The 19,118-nt window shown below is 42.7% G+C and overlaps 1 protein-coding gene across 5 annotated transcripts; it reads left to right on the top strand.

Annotated features, from left to right (window-relative positions):
- The first annotated feature begins 814 nt into the window (after positions 1–814).
- Positions 815–18,663, top strand: LOC133362999 (zinc finger protein 260-like). 5 transcript variants are annotated; one of them, XM_061581999.1, is made up of 3 exons: positions 815–3,042; positions 4,317–5,521; positions 13,912–18,663. In XM_061581999.1, the coding sequence occupies exons 2-3, from the start codon at positions 4,357–4,359 to the stop codon at positions 15,918–15,920; spliced, it is 3,174 nt and encodes a 1,057-aa protein (XP_061437983.1). In that variant the 5' UTR covers positions 815–3,042; positions 4,317–4,356; the 3' UTR covers positions 15,921–18,663. The 5 variants fall into 5 exon arrangements, with proteins under 5 accessions (XP_061437983.1, XP_061437979.1, XP_061437981.1 ...); XM_061581995.1 differs by lacking the exons at positions 815–3,042; positions 4,317–5,521 and adding exons at positions 10,139–10,184; positions 12,418–12,464 and having other exon boundaries at positions 13,715–18,663; XM_061581997.1 differs by lacking the exons at positions 815–3,042; positions 4,317–5,521 and adding exons at positions 10,140–10,184; positions 12,418–12,464 and having other exon boundaries at positions 13,745–18,663.
- Positions 18,664–19,118: the final 455 nt, after the last annotated feature.

Genomic DNA, 19,118 nt, shown 5'->3' with positions numbered 1-19,118 from the left:
ACCCCCACCCCCCTGGTCTCCTTTTGAATAAATGTTTTCTTCTACAACATCAGAGTGCAGCGCCACATTAAATACGCACTACAATGACAATAGTTTATAGCGATTTGAAGCGTGTTTTTTTTTAAGGGGGGGGGGAGTAGAGCTTTGTGACGTCATATTTGAGGGGGGTCTGACTTTTTGTGACGCCGTGACGTCATTTATGGACGGCCTCTGGACGCAAAACTTGAACTCTGACCCCGCTCTCTGACGTCACCACTAAGCATTACCTCATCGGCGTGAAACGCCACGGGGGGGGCGGTGCGCCTCGCTAGAGACGTGATGTCACCCCTGCTTGGTCACCGCCGATGTCCGTTCCGGTACAATCCTTATTTGGGCAAAGCTACGCCCAGTGACTGGCGGCTCATTAACATAATCTAGGATCTCAGCTTTGGTGACTGCAGGAATTGCTCATTGGTTATTTCGGTAAAGAAATGAAATACAATTAACATAATATATTCGTTAAAAGCCGTCGCGAGTTTGTTTTTTATTGCGACGGGTTCAGCACCCACGCCCCATCATCCCTCGACGTGTGACTTTACCGAAAGAGCCAATGAGTGTACAACGAGTTGAGTCATTCCTGCAGTTGACGAAAGATTCAATTCTCGAATAAGTTATTCAGTTACCCAGCACCGCTCGTTGGGGGCGTGTCTTGTACCCCGGAAGTGAATTTTACGTCACATCCTGCTGCCGCCATAACGTAGCGAGGTTACGACAAGCTGCCGATGAAATCTGAGGTGAGAGATTTTCATCGTGGTGGTTGTTGTTGTTGTGGTGGTTGTTGTGGTTGTTGTTTACCCAGGTAGAGCCTCTCTCTCGTAGGGATGTCAATTGAGTCACAGCGAGTATGGGAATCCATGTCAAGGTTGGGACATTACAACGCGGGGCCTAGCCACGCGGGGCCTCGCCTCCTGCCCTCGCCTGAAGGCCTTTGTTTGAATTCTCTCGCTTCAACTTGATCTGGAAGCTTTCGTGACGGCAGCAGAAATACAATAAATGAAGAAACAACCAATTTAATTTAGTTGTTTTTTCAAATTTTAGTTGTTTTTTCATAATATTTTTTAAATACAAATTTAGTTTCGTAAAAAATGAAAAAACTATTTCGTTTCATTTATTTTAGTTGTTTATTCATAATATTTTATTTTTCATCAAAAATGTTTTTAACAAAATAAAAAAAACTAATTTTATTTAGTTGTTTCATTTTATTGTTTTACCTACGTGACTTTACCGAAATAAACATAGAATTATCTCGTTTAAACTTGATCTGGAGCTTCGTGAGTGCAGGGATCCATACTATTTGGTTCTTTAGGTAAAGTCACGTAGAAAAAAAACATTAATTAAGTAATAGCATACGACGTTTCCTTTGCGACACGAGCAACCACCATCAGGTACAAATGAATGAGAAAACAAAGCTTGTAAACTTAGAACTATATTTTTTGGTTCTTTGCAATACAACACAACACAGCGAGTCGGCTAACATTACAGTCAACACCCCACCTGGTTGATTAACGTTCTTCCAAAGATTGCTAAATTTGAGAGAACTAAACACAGACACGGAGACACACAGACACACAAGCAGAGAGAGACACCGACACACAGAGAGAGACACACATAAGCAGAGAGAGATGAGACAGAGAGAGACACATAGGCATTACAGAGAGATACACACACAGAGAGAGATAACACAAAGACACAGAGACACACACATAGACACAGATAGAGACACGATGAGAGATAGAGACACACACATAGGCTCACAGAGAGATAACAAAGAGACAGAGACACACATAGACACACACACAAAGGCACACAGAGCGAGACATACACATAGGCACACAGAGAGACACACATAGGCACAGAGAGAGAGAGAGACAAACACACAGAGATAACACAGAGAGAGAGACACACACATAGGCACACACAGAAACAACACCTCTGTGTCGAGGCCTTAAATAGAGAGAGAGGGGGGCAGAGAGAGACGGGGGGGGGTAGAGAAATGAGCATGGCAATGAGAGATTTGGAGCTTTCGTGACTGCAGGAAATGTAACCAAGCCAAGCCCGCTTGAGCTGCTGTACCGTTCTTATGATTTGAAGCTTTCGTGAGTGCAGGAATCCATACTCTTTGGTTCTTTCGGTAGAGTCACGTAGGTCAGAAAATAAAATAAATCACGACGTTTCGTGCGAAAAGCGTCCGCTCTTGTTTTCAGACGCGACCTGCCCACACAACAAAGGTGGGCTTTGTCAACGTGTGGAAATGACTATCGGTCAAAGGCTCTAAACGCGTGCTGATGTTCACTCTTAAATGTGGAGTTGCATCCGGAGGAAAATCCACGCCACCACGGAGAGAGAGGGAGACACGCAAACTCGGTTATGTTGATTTGATCCTCAATTATTTGGTGGAGTGAGTAAGCATTGAAAACGTTTGGTTTAGCCATGTTTGTTTGTGGTAGTACAGAGTTAGACTGATACCTTTAATCTAAGTTGTCTTATGGTTGTTATTGTTTGACTTGCATCCCACTGGGATTTTTGCACACAGCGTTGAAATACGGTGTTTTTTCTGTTGTTTTTTCCTGGATTTTTCTGTTGTGTGTAGTCACTTTAAGATGTTTCTTGTTCATGTTTTTGTTTGTTGCAGTTGCCCCCGAGTCAAGAGCCGCATGGCTCACGGGGTTATCTATATATAAAAGGGAAATTTGTGAATGTGTATCTGTTCTAAATGTTTAGCATACTTTCCGACATGCAACAAACTTTAAATTTGGCATGTGGGTAGCTTCCAGATTGTACACAATGCAAAAAGTATAAAAATTGACTTTTGCATTTTTGTGGGGTGGGGGGGCGCAATAATGGATATATTTAGCACGGCAAGTGAGCGGTGACCTCACGTCTGTGATGTCACCCTCATGCGGCTGCGTCACGCAGTGTGCTTGCTGACGTCACGCACCCCCCACCCTCCGCGTAGGCCGTGGATTCATTCAAGACAAGAATCCAAGTCTCGGGCTAAGCCAGGTAGTAAAGCTAGTACCTAATAAATGAAACTGAAACATTAATACTGAGCAGATGAAGGTGTGTGGCCAGGCATGGTTCTGGACACGCCACCACCTGTTTAACGCGGCAGTGTGTGGCAGTGTCAAGTTTGTGTTTGCAGTGAAGTCTATTAACTCTATTGAACATGGAGGATATATGAAAACAATGGTTTATGTTTTTTATTTTCATCTGGAACTCTTTATGAGAATGAAAGCAGTCAGGAAGTTGACACAGCACACATACAGCTGACGTTAGATCTGTTCATCCCAGCATTCAAAGAAACCTGAGCCTGGCTTCACACCTCTAAGTTGCGATTGAACATGAATTTATGCATAACACAAGTATTATTTTCAACACCCTTTGCTATGTCAGCTGAATTTAGCTCTTATGAATATTCATTTTGTAGCCAGACAGCCAAAATTGTGTGCTTGGAGTTTTGGGTTAACATTCATTTTGAAGATACGAGGGCTTCCAGGAATGTTTATGACCATTTGCCCTCTCATAGTGCGCCATAACAGCCCGTGTGATGAATTTCGGTAACTTTTAACTCTATCATGAATATATTAATACGTATAGACGTGTTAGTCATGTGTGACTGTATTTATATATACTCTTTGGTTCTTTCGGTAAAGTCACGTAGGTAGAAATAAAATAAGTAAAATTTTAAAAAACTTTTAAGAACACGCTTTTATGAAATGTACTTGTAATGGAAGAACTCCACGACTCCAGGAAGTGGCCCTGAGGCTTGCCGTAACACAAGCGACCGTGGTCAATTACACCCAACGTCAGTTTACCGTGGACAATTAGACCCAAGCCGAAACATAACATGTAAAAAAGATTGTTTAAATGTTTTTTATTTAATGATAGAATATAGTATTGTCATCAGTATGGCGTAAGTATACCAAGTTTGCAGTCGATATCACATTGGGAAGTGGGTTAAAATTGAGTTACAAGATTTGAGGATACAACGACAACAATGACAACAACAACAGACAGTGAGTTAAATGAAAGCGTTTATTAAAATAAATCACAGCAGACATCTCAGCTATCGCAATTTTCACCCGAAGACGAACGCTTGTGTTGCGTTCGAAACGTCATTTATGTTAATTCTACCTACGTGACTTTACCGAAAGAACCATAGAGTATGGATTCCTGCAGTCATGAAAGCTTCAAATCAAGATTGTGTACTTATATATGCGTATATTCATTCCTCTGTGCCTTGATACTGACGTGTAGATGCTATTTTCTGTCTGCAGCTGTCGCTTCCTCTGACGCTTCCTCTGCAGAATTGGTCTGATGGAGCACAGGCAGTCAGCACGGCTCGGTACGGCAAGGCAACAATCCGACCAGCGTGCATACAGCACGGATCGGACTGAAATTTTGACACAGCATCAGAAAAAACACACGGGAGAAAAACCCTTCAAGTGCACTCGGTGTGAGATGGCGTTTGCAGATTCATCAACTCTTCAAAGACACCAGAGAAAACACACGGGAGAGAAACCCTTCAAGTGCATTGTGTGTGGGAAGGCATTTTCACAGTCATCTAATCTTGCAAAACACAAGAGAACACACACAGGAGAGAAATCCTTCAAGTGCAGTGTGTGTGGGAAGGCATTTTCACAGTCACAATATCTTGCACGACACCAGAGAACACACACAGGAGAGAAACCCTTCAAGTGCAGTGTGTGTGGGAAGGCATTTTTACGGTCACAACATCTTGCAATACACCAGAGAACACACACAGGAGAGAAACCCTTCAAGTGCACTCTGTGTGGGAAGGCATTTTCACAGTCATATGATCTTGCAAAACACCAGAGAACTCACACAGGAGAGAAACCCTTCAAGTGCAGTGTGTGTGGGAAGGCGTTTGCAGGTCCATCAAATTGTCAAATACACCAGAGAACACACACAGGAGAGAAACCCTTCAAGTGCAGTGTGTGTGGCAAGGCATTTTCACAGTCATCTGATCTTGCAATACACCAGAGAACACACACAGGAGAGAAACCCTTCAAGTGCAGAGTGTGTGGGAAGGCATTTTCACAGTCCTCAAATCTTGCAAAACACCGGAGAACACACACAGGAGAGAAACCCTTCAAGTGCAGTGTGTGTGGGAAGGCATTTTTACAGTTGCAACAAATTGCACAACACCAGAGAACACACACCGGAGAGAAACCCTTCAAGTGCAGTGTGTGTGGGAAGGCATTTTCACAGTTACAACATCTTGCACGACACCAGAGAACACACACAGGAGAGAAACCCTTTAAGTGCAGTGTGTGTGGGAAGGCATTTTCACAGTCCTCAAATCTTGCAACACACCGGAGAACACACACAGGAGAGAAACCCTTCAAGTGCAGTGTGTGTGGGAAGGCTATTTCACAGTCCTCAAATCTTGCAACACACCAGAGAACACACACAGGAGAGAAACCCTTCAGGTGCACTCTGTGCGGGAAGGCGTTTGCACGTTCACAACATCTTCAAGAACACCAGAGAACACAGAAGCATCAGAAGATCCACAAGGAGTGGAGTCTGAAATCAGCTTGTGAAAGTCAAAGTGCCGTAAGGAGCCCATCCCTCATGAAACAAGTACCGGAAGAAAATCCCAGCTTGGGCACTTTGAAAGGTATCAAGGTGAAATTTGAAGAGGTGATTGTGAAATGTGAAGAGGTGACGTTGAAGAGCGAAGAAGTGAAGGTAAAATGTGAAGATGAAAATTCGACTCCAGAATGGGACCTTCACATCGGTGGAGGCAACGTGAAGCAAGAGGGGAATTCTGACTGTGAGGCAGAGCGAGGCAACTCACAGCAGTTTGTGGAAGTGGAGGTGTGGGTGGACTTCCTCGACAATATAAAGTCAAATGGAGACTCGGTAGATGTGTAAGCTTGAGACGATGTCGCTCCCAATAGATGCACCTTTGTCACAGGCCTTTAATGAAAATAATGTGAAGTAGAACATTGAAATCTTAGGTTCAACCTGTAGGGTAAGAACGGCCAGTCTTGGTGGATCTGTTGGTTGGGTAGATATCTCACCAGGAGCATCGGTGTTTCACACTGAACCCTATGGGAGCCTTCATCTGGCTCTTGTGAGCCTCAGTGATTCACACTGAAGCCTATGGGACCCTTTGTCTGGGTCTGTGAGCCTCAGTGATTCACACTGAAGCCTATGGGAGCCTTAGTCTGGTGCTGTGAGCCTCAGTGATTAACACTGAACCCTATGGGAGCCTTAGTCTTGCTCTGTGAGCCTCGGTAATTAACACTGAACGCGATGGATGGGAGCCAGTGACATGGCGTGAGGTCAGTGGCTGGGGAGGCACCGGGGGCGTGGCCTCACCGAGGGGGGGGGTGTCTGACACGCCCCCCCCTCAGTGAGGCAGATGTGATAGCTGCCTCCCCTGGTGCTTTTTCATTGGAGTTTCATGACGAGACCAGCGAGCCTACGTATCTTTATGCACATACAGTAGAACCTCTGGTCACGAATGCTTCTGACCACGACCAAATTGGGTTTCGACCAAAACATTTACAACAGTTTATTTAATCTGGTCACGAACACATACTCGGGTGGCGATCAAACACGGCCGCTTTCCCCTTCCGCGCCATTTTTGTTGTTGAATTACACAAAGCGTAACAGTTATGTATATATATTTTGCTATATAAAATTCCTAGTAAGATATGTATACATTTTGTAAGTGTAGTCATACCCGTCCCCCCTCATTCAAGCCATAATTTAGAGAGCGAAAACGCTGAGTACGTAAATCGCTAACATAAGAACCCGTTAATCTCTTCTCGCATCATTCATACGATGATGCGGTGAAGTAAACGTTCATACGATATTACGGTGAATGCTTCCAAAAACAATACTGTACCCAGTAATTACTGTTAACTTTCAATAGAAACATGAATTGCTCATACGAATATTCTCTTCCAGAATCGACCGACTGATGTAGCAGACGAAACAGTAATCTTGTTGAATGATTCTACACCTTGACGCGGCAATGTTAGTTTTCTCTGTTCAAGGTTTTCTCAGTGTTATGCAATGTTTTTACATTTAGTTTCCTATTACACTGAATTCTATGGCATAATTAACTATTTTTGTGCTTAAAAATCTTTTTAAAACTCTATATACAGTTTGTAGGAGTCTGGAACGGATTAATCGTACTTACATACAATCCAATGGGGAAATTAAGTTTGAGTCATGACCAAATCAGGTTGCGACCAAAGTTATGGAACGAATTATGGTCATGACCAGACATTCTACTGTACTTGAACTCAGTTACCTGGACTATGGAAGGCGAGGACATGTAATGAAGGGGTCTACACACATTCCATTGGTGACATGCTGAGATAGTAACAGGCACACCCTTACTGCCCGAGTTCCATCCAGTGTCTGAGGGGTTGCGCAATCGGAGGGGAGGCTGAGCGCGTCGCTGCCTCACCTCTCGTCTCTCCCTGTACTTGCAGCGAAGCTCCGCAAATTTGGCGATTTTGACTATAAATAAATAATTAAGAAAAACACTTGTTTTTTCATACGTGCTTTTATGAAATGTACTAGTAATGGCAGAACTCCACGACTCCAGGAAATGGCCCCGAAGCTTGCCATAACGTAAGGGACAGTGGCCAATTATAGCCAACGTCAGTTGACTGTGGGGACAATTAGACCGAAACATAATATATAAAAAAGAATGTTTAAAAATATATTTTTTTTAATGATAGAATATAGTATTGTCATCAGTATATGACATAAGTATACCAAGTTTGCAGTCGATACCACATTGGGAAGTTGGTTAAAATTGAGTTACAAGATTTGAGAATACGACAAAAACGACAACAGACAGTTAAAATAAAATATTTTAAAATACTTTTTTTAAAAACACGCTTTAATGAAATGTACTGTCCGAGCTGCCCCTGCCCCCTTCTCTCATCGCTCCTCTTCCACATGCCCCTGGGCGTGGCTCCCCAAGGCTTGCCGTGACGTAAGGGACCGCGGTGATTTACAGGCAACGTCAGGTTGAGCGTTGACAATTATAGCCGTAAAAAAGATTGTAAAAAAATATTTATTTATTTTTAATGATAAAATATGGTATTGTCATCAGTATGACACACCTCTACGAATTTTGCATTCGATACATTGGGAATACGGTTGAAATTGAGTTACAAGATTTTTGGATACAACACATACAGTAAATTTAAATAAAAGCGTGTTAAATGTAAAAAAAAATCTATGTTATGGATTTTGTATGATATAATATCGTGTTGTCATCAATATGACATCGCTATACCAAGTTTGCAGTCGATAGCACATTGGGAAGTGTGTAAAATTTGAGTTAGAAGATTTCGTTTTTGAGGATACAACAGGCGAAGTGAGTTAAATAGAAGCGTGTAAAAATGATTGGAATCATCTTCTTGGTTCTTTCGGTAAAGTCACGTAGAAGGGAAATAATAAAAATAAAACTTTTTTAAATAATTCTCACGACGTTTCGGCCACAACGCAAGCAGCCGTCCTAAGGTGACAGACCTGCTTGCGTTTTGGCCGAAACGTGAGAATTTTATTTTAGTATGTTTTATTTATTTATTGTTTTATTATTTCCCTTTTACGTGACTTTACCGAAAGAACCAAGAAGATGAATCCCTGCAGTCACGAAAACTTTAAATCGAAAATGATTGGAATCGTACAGAAATGACATAACACCCAATTTCAAAGCAGATGCGGTCCACCCTTCTGAAACGCCCTGTAATTTACGAGTTTTGAATTATTGTAACCAAACACAATAAACCAGACACGTGAATTTGTGAACTTTCACGGCAACGTGTGTCGAGACCTTTAATCTGTGTAATCGGCCACGTGTGTGTGTACATACAAAGACAAAGATCCCCCCCGGTATAGCCTTCACAGACTATTGGGGCAAGTGCTGTTAGCGGGTGGCGATATTCGCACACCGCACCGGGTACGCATTTGAGGCTGAGTCGATGTAGGGGCGGCTCAGGACCGGTTAAAAAAATCATCTCCACTGGTTATGGGGGCCGTCCATAAATGAGGTCACGCGATTTTGGACGATTTTTGACCCCCCCACCCGCGTCACACGGCGTCACAAAAAGTCAAACCCCCTCAAATATGACGTCACACAGCTCTGCCCCCCAAATAAAATATAACACGCTTCAAATTGCTTTAAACTATTGTCATTGTAGTGCGTATTTAATGTGGCGCTGCATTCTGATGTTGTAGGAGAAAACATTTATTAAAAAGTCTAATTAAGTAGAACGTGTTGTCTATATGTATTTAAAGTTGCGCATTTTGATGTGACGTCACATTTCTCAACCCCCACCCCCCTGGTCTCCTTTTGAATAAATGTTTTCTTCTACAACATCAGAGTGCAGCGCCACATTAAATACGCACTACAATGACAATAGTTTAAAGCGATTTGAAGCGTGTTTTTTTTGAAGGGGGGGGGGGTAGAGCTTTGTGACGTCATATTTGAGGGGGGTCTGACTTTTTGTGACGCCGTGTGACGAGGGGGGGAGGGGGATCAAAAATCGTCCAAAATCGCGTGACGTCATTTATGGACGGCCTCTGGACGCAAAACTTGAACTCTGACCCCGCTCTCTGACGTCACCACTAAGCATTACCTCATCGGCGTGAAACGCCACGGGGGGGGCGGTGCGCCTCGCTAGTGACGTCATGTCACCCCTGCTTGGTCACCGTCGATGTCTGTTCCCGTACAATCCTTATTTGGGCAAAGCTACGCCCAGTGACTGGCGGCTCATTAACATAATCTAGGATCTAAGCTTTGGTGACTGCAGGAATTGCTCATTGGTTATTTCGGTAAAGAAATGAAATACAATTAACATAATATATTCGTTAAAAGCCGTCGCGAGTTTGTTTTTTATTGCGACGGGTTCAGCACCCACGCCCCATCATCCCTCGACGTGTGACTTTACCGAAAGAGCCAATGAGTGTACAATGAGTTGAGTCATTCCTGCAGTTGACGAAAGATTCAATTCTCGAATAAGTTATTCAGTTACCCAGCACCGCTCGTTGGGGGCGTGTCTTGTACCCCGGAAGTGAATATTACGTCACATCCTGCTGCCGCCTTAACGTAGCGAGGTTACGACAAGCTGCCGATGAAATCTGAGGTGAGAGATTTTCATCGTGGTGGTTGTTGTTGTTGTGGTGGTTGTTGTGGTTGTGGTGGTTGTTGTGGTTGTTGTTTACCCAGGTAGAGCCTCTCTCTCGTAGGGATGTCAATTGAGTCGCAGCGAGTATGGGAATCCATGTCAAGGTTGGGACATTACAACGCGGGGCCTAGCCACGCGGGGCCTCGCCTCCTGCCCTCGCCTGAAGGCCTTTGTTTGAATTCTCTCGCTTCAACTTGATCTGGAAGCTTTCGTGACGGCAGCAGAAATACAATAAATGAAGAAACAACCAATTTAATTTAGTTGTTTTTTCAAATTTTAGTTGTTTTTTCATAATATTTTTTAAATACAAATTTAGTTTCGTAAAAAATGAATAAACTATTTCGTTTCATTTATTTTAGTTGTTTATTCATAATATTTTATTTTTCATCAAAAATGTTTTTAACAAAATAAAAAAAACTAATTTAATTTAGTTGTTTCATTTTATTGTTTTACTTACGTGACTTTACCGAAACAAACATAGAATTATCTCGTTTAAACTTGATCTGGAGCTTCGTGAGTGCAGGGATCCATACTATTTGGTTCTTTAGGTAAAGTCACGTAGAAAGAAAACATTAATTAAGTAATAGCATACGACGTTTCCTTGCGACACGAGCAACCACCATCAGGTACAAATGAATGAGAAAACAAAGCTTGTAAACTTAGAACTATATTTTTTGGTTCTTTGCAATACAACACAACACAGCGAGTCGGCTAACATTACAGTCAACACCCCACCTGGTTGATTAACGTTCTTCCAAAGATTGCTAAATTTGAGAGAACTAAACACAGACACACACAGACACACAAGCAGAGAGAGATACCGACACACAGAGAGAGACACACATAAGCAGAGAGAGATGAGACAGAGAGAGACACATAGGCATTACAGAGAGATACACACACAGAGAGAGATAACACAAAGACACAGAGACACACACATAGACACAGATAGAGACACGATGAGAGATAGAGACACACACATAGGCTCACAGAGAGATAACAAAGAGATAGAGACACACATAGACACACACACAAAGGCACACAGAGCGAGACATACACATAGGCACACAGAGAGACACACATAGGCACAGAGAGAGAGAGAGAGACAAACACACAGAGATAACACAGAGAGAGAGACACACACATAGGCACACACAGAAACAACACCTCTGTGTCGAGGCCTTAAATAGAGAGAGAGGGGGGCAGAGAGAGACGGGGGGGGGGGTAGAGAAATGAGCATGGCAATGAGAGATTTGGAGCTTTCGTGACTGCAGGAAATGTAACCAGGCCAAGCCCGAGCTGCTGTACCGCTCTTATGATTTGAAGCTTTCGTGAGTGCAGGAATCCATACTCTTTGGTTCTTTCGGTAGAGTCACGTAGGTCAGAAAATAAAATAAATCACGACGTTTCGTGCGAAAAGCGTCCGCTCTTGTTTTCAGAAGCGACCTGCCCACACAACAAAGGTGGGCTTTGTCAACGTGTGGAAATGACTATCGGTCAAAGGCTCTAAACGCGTGCTGATGTTCACTCTTAAATGTGGAGTTGCATCCGGAGGAAAATCCACGCCACCACGGAGAGAGAGGGAGACACGCAAACTCGGTTATGTTGATTTGATCCTCAATTATTTGGTGGAGTGAGTAAGCATTGAAAACGTTTAGTTTAGCCATGTTTGTTTGTGGTAGTACAGAGTTAGACTGATACCTTTAATCTAAGTTGTCTTATGGTTGTTATTGTTTGACTTGCATCCCACTGGGATTTTTGCACACAGCGTTGAAATACGGTGTTTTTTCTGTTGTTTTTTCCTGGATTTTTCTGTTGCGTGTAGTCACTTTAAGATGTTTCTTGTTCATGTTTTTGTTTGTTGCAGTTGCCCCCGAGTCAAGAGCCGCATGGCTCACGGGGTTATCTATATATATAAGGGAAATTTGTGAATGTGTATCTGTTCTAAATGTTTAGCATACTTTCCGACATGCAACAAACTTTAAATTTGGCATGTGGGTAGCTTCCAGATTGTACACAATGCAAAAAGTATAAAAATTGACTTTTGCATTTTTGTGGGGTGGGGGGGCGCAATAATGGATATATTTAGCACGGCAAGTGAGTGGTGACCTCACGTCTGTGATGTCACCCTCATGCGGCTGCGTCACGCAGTGTGCTTGCTGACGTCACGCACCCCCCACCCTCCGCGTAGGCCGTGGATTCATTCAAGACAAGAATCCAAGTCTCGGGCTAAGCCAGGTAGTAAAGCTAGTACCTAATAAATGAAACTGAAACATTAATACTGAGCAGATGAAGGTGTGTGGCCAGGCATGGTTCTGGACACGCCACCACCTGTTTAACGCGGCAGTGTGTGGCAGTGTCAAGTTTGTGTTTGCAGTGAAGTCTATTAACTCTATTGAACATGGAGGATATATGAAAACAATGGTTTATGTTTTTTTGAGAATGAAAGCAGTCAGGAAGTTGACACAGCACACATACAGCTGACGTTAGATCTGTTCATCCCAGCATTCAAAGAAACCTGAGCCTGGCTTCACACCTCTAAGTTGCGATTGAACATGAATTTATGCATAACACAAGTAGTATTATTTTCAACACCCTTTGCTATGTCAGCTGAATTTAGCTCTTATGAATATTCATTTTGTAGCCAGACAGCCAAAATTGTGTGCTTGGAGTTTTGGGTTAACATTCATTTTGAAGATACGAGGGCTTCCAGGAATGTTTATGACCATTTGCCCTCTCATAGTGCGCCATAACAGCCCGTGTGATGAATTTGGGAAACTTTTAACTCTATCATGAATATATTAATACGTATAGACGTGTTAGTCATGTGTGACTGTATTTATATATACTCTTTGGTTCTTTCGGTAAAGTCACGTAGGTAGAAATAAAATAAGTAAAATTTTAAAAAACTTTTAAGAACACGCTTTTATGAAATGTACTTGTAATGGAAGAACTCCACGACTCCAGGAAGTTGCCCTGAGGCTTGCCGTAACACAAGCGACCGTGGTCAATTACAGCCAACGTCAGTTTACCGTGGACAATTAGACCCAAGCCGAAACATAACATGTAAAAAAGATTGTTTAAATTTTTTTTATTTAATGATAGAATATAGTATTGTCATCAGTATGGCGTAAGTATACCAAGTTTGCAGTCGATATCACATTGGGAAGTGGGTTAAAATTGAGTTACAAGATTTGAGGATACAACAATGACAACAACAACAGACAGTGAGTTAAATGAAAGCGTTTATTAAAATAAATCACAGCAGACATCTCAGCTATCGCAATTTTCACCCGAAGACGAACGCTTGTGTTGCGTTCGAAACGTCATTTATGTTAATTCTACCTACGTGACTTTACCAAAAGAACCATAGAGTATGGATTCCTGCAGTCATGAAAGCTTCAAATCAAGATTGTGTACTTATATATGCGTATATTCATTCCTCTGTGCCTCGATACTGACGTGTAGATGCTATTTTCTGTCTGCAGCTGTCGCTTCCTCTGACGCTTCCACTGCAGAATTGGTCTGATGGAGCACAGGCAGTCAGCGCGGCTCGGTACGGCAAGGCAACAATCCGACCAGCGTGCATACAGCACGGATCGGACTGAAATTTTGACACAGCACCAGAAAAAACACACGGGAGAAAAACCCTTCAAGTGCACTCGGTGTGAGATGGCGTTTGCAGATTCATCAACTCTTCAAAGACACCAGAGAAAACACACGGGAGAGAAACCCTTCAAGTGCATTGTGTGTGGGAAGGCATTTTCACAGTCATCTAATCTTGCAAAACACAAGAGAACACACACAGGAGAGAAATCCTTCAAGTGCAGTGTGTGTGGGAAGGCATTTTCACAGTCACAATATCTTGCACGACACCAGAGAACACACACAGGAGAGAAACCCTTCAAGTGCAGTGTGTGTGGGAAGGCATTTTTACGGTCACAACATCTTGCAATACACCAGAGAACACACACAGGAGAGAAACCCTTCAAGTGCACTCTGTGTGGGAAGGCATTTTCACAGTCATATAATCTTGCAAGACACCAGAGAACTCACACAGGAGAGAAACCCTTCAAGTGCAGTGTGTGTGAGAAGGCATTTTTACGGTCACAACATCTTGCAACACACCAGAGAACACACACAGGAGTGAAACCCTTCAAGTGCAGTGTGTGTGGGAAGGCGTTTGCAGGTCCATCAAATTGTCAAATACACCAGAGAACACACACAGGAGAGAAACCCTTCAAGTGCAGTGTGTGTGGGAAGGCATTTTCACAGTCATCTGATCTTGCAATACACCAGAGAACACACACAGGAGAGAAACCCTTCACGTGCAGAGTGTGTGGGAAGACATTTTCACAGTCCTCAAATCTTGCAACACACCAGATAACACACACAGGAGAGAAATCCTTCAAGTGCAGTGTGTGTGGGAAGGCATTTTCATACTCATCTGTTCTTGCAAGACACCAGAGAACACACACAGGAGAGAAATCCTTCAAGTGCAGTGTGTGTGGGAAGGCATTTTCATACTCATCTGTTCTTGCAAGACACCAGAGAACACACACAGGAGAGAAACCCTTCAAGTGCAGTGTGTGTGGGAAGGCATTTTCAGAGTCAAGTGATCTTGCAAAACACCAGGGAACACACACAGGAGAGAAACCCTTCAAGTGCAGTGTGTGTGGGAAGGCATTTTCAGAGTCAAGTGATCTTGCAAAACACCAGAGAACACACAAAGGAGAGAAACCCTTCAAGTGCAGTGTGTGTGGGAAGGCATTTTTACAGTCACAACAACATGCAAAACACCAGAGAACACACACAGGAGAGAAACCCTTCAAGTGCAGTGTGTGTGGGAAGGCATTTTTACAGTTGCAACAAATTGCACAACACCAGAGAACACACACCGGAGATAAACCCTTCAAGTGCAGTGTGTGTGGGAAGGCATTTTCACAGTTACAACATCTTGCACGACACCAGAGAACACACACAGGAGAGAAACCCTTCAAGTGCAGTGTGTGTGGGAAGGCATTTTCAGAGTCAAGTGATCTTGCAAAACACCAGAGAACACACACAGGAGAGAAACCCTTCAAGTGCAGTGTGTGTGGGAAGGCATTTTCAGAGTCAAGTGATCTTGCAAAACACCAGAGAACACACACAGGAGAGAAACCCTTCAAGTGCAGTGTGTGTGGGAAGGCATTTTCATACTCATCTGTTCTTGCAAGACACCAGAGAACACACACAGGAGAGAAACCCTTCAGGTGCACTCTGTGCGGGAAGGCGTTTGCACGTTCACAACATCTTCAACACCAGAGAACACAAAAGCATCAGAAGATCCACAAGGAGTGGAGTCTGAAATCAGCTTGTGAAAGTCAAAGTGCCGTAAGGAGCCCATCCCTCATGAAACAAGTACCGGAAAAAAATCCCAGTTTGGGCACTTTGAAAGGTATCAAGGCGGAATTTGAAGAGGTGATTGTGAAATGTGAAGAGGTGACGTTGAATAGCGAAGAAGTGAAGGTAAAATGTGAAGATGAAAATTCGACTCCAGAATGGGACCTTCACATCGGTGGAGGCAACGTGAAGCAAGAGGGGAATTCTGACTGTAAGGCAGAGCGAGGCAACTCACAGCAGTTTGTGGAAGTGGAGGTGTGGGTGGACTTCCTAGACAATATAAAGTCAAATGGAGACCCGGTAGATGTGTAAGCTTGAGATGATGTCGCGCCCAATAGATGCACCTTTGTCACAGGCCTTTAATGAAAATAATGTGAAGTAGAACATTGAAATCTTAGGTTCAACCTGCAGGGTAAGAGCGGCCAGTCTTGGTGGATCTGTTGGTTGGGTAGATATCTCACCAGGAGCTTCGTTGTGTTTCACACTGAACCCTATGGGAGCCTTCATCTGGCTCTTGTGAGCCTCAGTGATTCACACTGAAGCCTATGGGAGCCTTAGTCTTGCTCTGTGAGCCTCGGTAATTAACACTGAACGCGATGGATGGGAGCCAGTGACATGGCATGAGGTCAGTGGCTGGGGAGGCACTGGGGGCGTGGCCTCACAGGTGTGTCTGACACGCCCACCCCCCTCAGTGAGGCAGATGTGATAGCTGCCTCCCCTGGTGCTTTTTCATTGCACTTTCATGACGAGACCAGCGAGCCTACGTATCTTTATGCACATACAGTAGAACCTCTGGTCGCGAATGCTTCTGACCACGACCAAATTGGGTTTCGACCAAAACATTTACAACAGTTTATTTAATCTGGTCACGAACACATACTCGGGTGGAGATCAAACACGGCCGCGGCCGATTTCCCCTTCCGCGCCATTTTTGTTGTTGAATTACACAAAGCGTAACAGTTATGTATATATCTTTTGTAATATAAAATTCCTAGTAAGATATGTATACATTTTGTAAGTGTAGTCATACCCCTCCTTCCTCATTCAAGCCATAGTTTAGAGAGCGAAAGCGCTGAGTACATCAATCGCTAACATAAGAACCCGTTAATCTCTTCTCGCATCATTAATACGATGATGCGGTGAAGTAAACGTTCATACGATATTACGGTGAATGCTTCCAAAAACAATACTGTACCCAAATATTACTGTTAACTTTCAATAGAAACATAAATTGCTCATACGAATATGCTCTCTCAGAATCGACCGACTGATGTAGCAGACGAAACAGTAATCTTGTTGAACAATTCTAAACCTTGTCAGTTTTCTCTGTTTTTCAAGGTTTTCTCAGTGTTATGCAATGTTTTTACATTTAGTTTACTATTACAATGAATTCTATGGCATAATTAACTATTTTTGTCCTTAAAATTTTTTTAAAAACTTTATATACAGTTCGTAGGAGTCTGGAATGGATTAATCATATTTACATACAATCCAATGGGGAAATTAGGTTTGAGTCACGACCAAATCGGGTTGCGACCAAAGTTATGGAACGAATTATGGTCGTGACCAGAGGTTCTACTGTACTTGAACTCCGTTACCTGGACTATGGAAGGCGAGGACATGTAATGAAAGGGTCTGCAAACATTCCATTGGTGACATGTTGAGATAGTAACAGGCAAGCCCTTAGTGCCCGCGGTCCATCCAGTGTCTGAGGGGAGGCTGAGCGTGTCGCTGCCTCACCTCTCGTCTCTCCCTGTACTTGCAGCGAAGCTCTGCAAATTTGGCGATTTTGACTATAAATAAATAATTAAGAAAAACACTTGTTTTTTCATACATGCTTTTATGAAATGTACTAGTAATGGCAGAACTCCACGAATCCAGGAAATGGCCCCGAAGCTTGCCACAACGTAAGGGACCTTGGCCAATTATAGCCAACGTTAGTTGACTGTGGGGACAATTAGACCGAAACATAACATATTAAAAAGAATGTTTAAAAATATATATTTTTATAATGAAAGAATATAGTATTGTCATCAGTATGACATAAGTATACCAAGTTTGCAGTCGATACCACATTGGGAAGTTGGTTAAAATTGAGTTACAAGATTTGAGAATATGACAAAAATGACAACAGACAGTTAAAATAAAATATTTTAAAATACTTTTTTTTAAAACACGCTTGAATGAAATGTACTGTCCGAGCTGCCCCTGCCCCCTTCTCATCGCCCCTCCCCTCCCACATGCCCCGCCCCTGGGCGTGGCTCCCCAAGGCTTGCCGTGACGTAAGGGACCGCGGTGATTTACAGGCAACGTCAGTTGATCGTGGACAATTAGAGCCGTTAAGAAGTTAAAAAAGATATATTTTTAAATCCTTTATATTAAGTTCGCTTGCTTGCGTGCTTGCTTAGGACCGTGCAAATCTTTCGCTCGTTTTTTAACCCACTTCCCGTGATCCAATCGAGCTGACATTTTGCACACAGACTCGTTGTGCGAGACAATTAATGTTCGTGAAAATTTTCAAAATTTTACACTGTTTAGGGAAAACTAATTAAATATTTAATTACCAATTGCTTAATACTGGCAGACAATCATCTGACCCATAGGTGGCAGCCATCTCAAGCCAGAGGACGAGAGGACTCTAGCCGCCACGCATATAAAGGATTTATAGTGAATAACTTTGTTTTTACGGGTTATACTTATTAATGATAAAATATAGTATTGTCATCAGTATGACACACCTATACGAAGTTTTCATTCGATATGAAATGGGAAATACGGTTGAAATTGAGTTACAAGATTTTTGGATACAACACATACAGTACGTGAAATAAAAGCGTGTAAAATGTTTTAAAATATGTTTAGGATTTCTTTTATGATATATCGCGTAATCGGTATGACAGCTATACCAAGTTTGCAGTCGATAGCACATTGGGAAGTGTAAAAATTAAGTTACAATATTTCGTTTTTGAGGATGCAACAGACGAAGTGAGTTAAATAGAAGCGTGTAAAAATGATTGGAATCATCATCTTGGTTCTTTCGGTTAAGTCACGTAGAAGGGAAATAATAAAAATAAAACAAAATCTCACGTTTCGGCCACAACGCAAGCAGCCGTCCTCAGGTGACAGACCTGCTTGCGTTGTGGCCGAAACGTGAGAATTGTATTTTATAGTTTTATTGTTATTATTTTATTATTTCCCTTCTACGTGACTTTACCGAAAAAACCAAGAAGATGAATCCCTGCAGTCACGAAAGCTTTAAATCGAAAATGATTGTAATCGTACAGAAATGACATAACACCCAATTTCAAAGCAGATGCGGTCCACTCTTCTGAAACACCCTGTAATTTACGAGATTTGAATAATTGTAACCAAACAATAAACCAGACACGTGAATTTGTGAACTTTCACTGCTACCTTTAATCTGTGTAATTGGCCACGTGTGTGTGTACATACAAAGACAAAGATCCCCCCCGGAATAGCCTTCCCAGACTATTGGGGAAAGTGCTGTTA

The sequence above is a fragment of the Lethenteron reissneri genome, unplaced genomic scaffold, assembly GCF_015708825.2.
Source record: "Lethenteron reissneri isolate LAM-NWPU_2019-01 unplaced genomic scaffold, ASM1570882v1 scaffold_1639, whole genome shotgun sequence".
Lineage (NCBI taxonomy): Eukaryota > Metazoa > Chordata > Hyperoartia > Petromyzontiformes > Petromyzontidae > Lethenteron > Lethenteron reissneri.
The sequence above is the reverse complement of the archived record's forward strand: the minus strand, read 5'-3'. Positions and strand labels throughout refer to the sequence as shown.

Excerpts from the sequence above, each read along its gene's own strand:
- LOC133362999 (XM_061581999.1), top strand. The coding sequence starts at position 4,357 with ATGGAGCACAGGCAGTCAGCACGGCTCGGTACGGCAAGGCAACAATCC. Across the intron at positions 5,522-13,911 it reads GTGCGGGAAGGCGTTTGCAC|ATTCATCAACTCTTCAAAGA; the intron begins GTTCACAACATC and ends TGGCGTTTGCAG.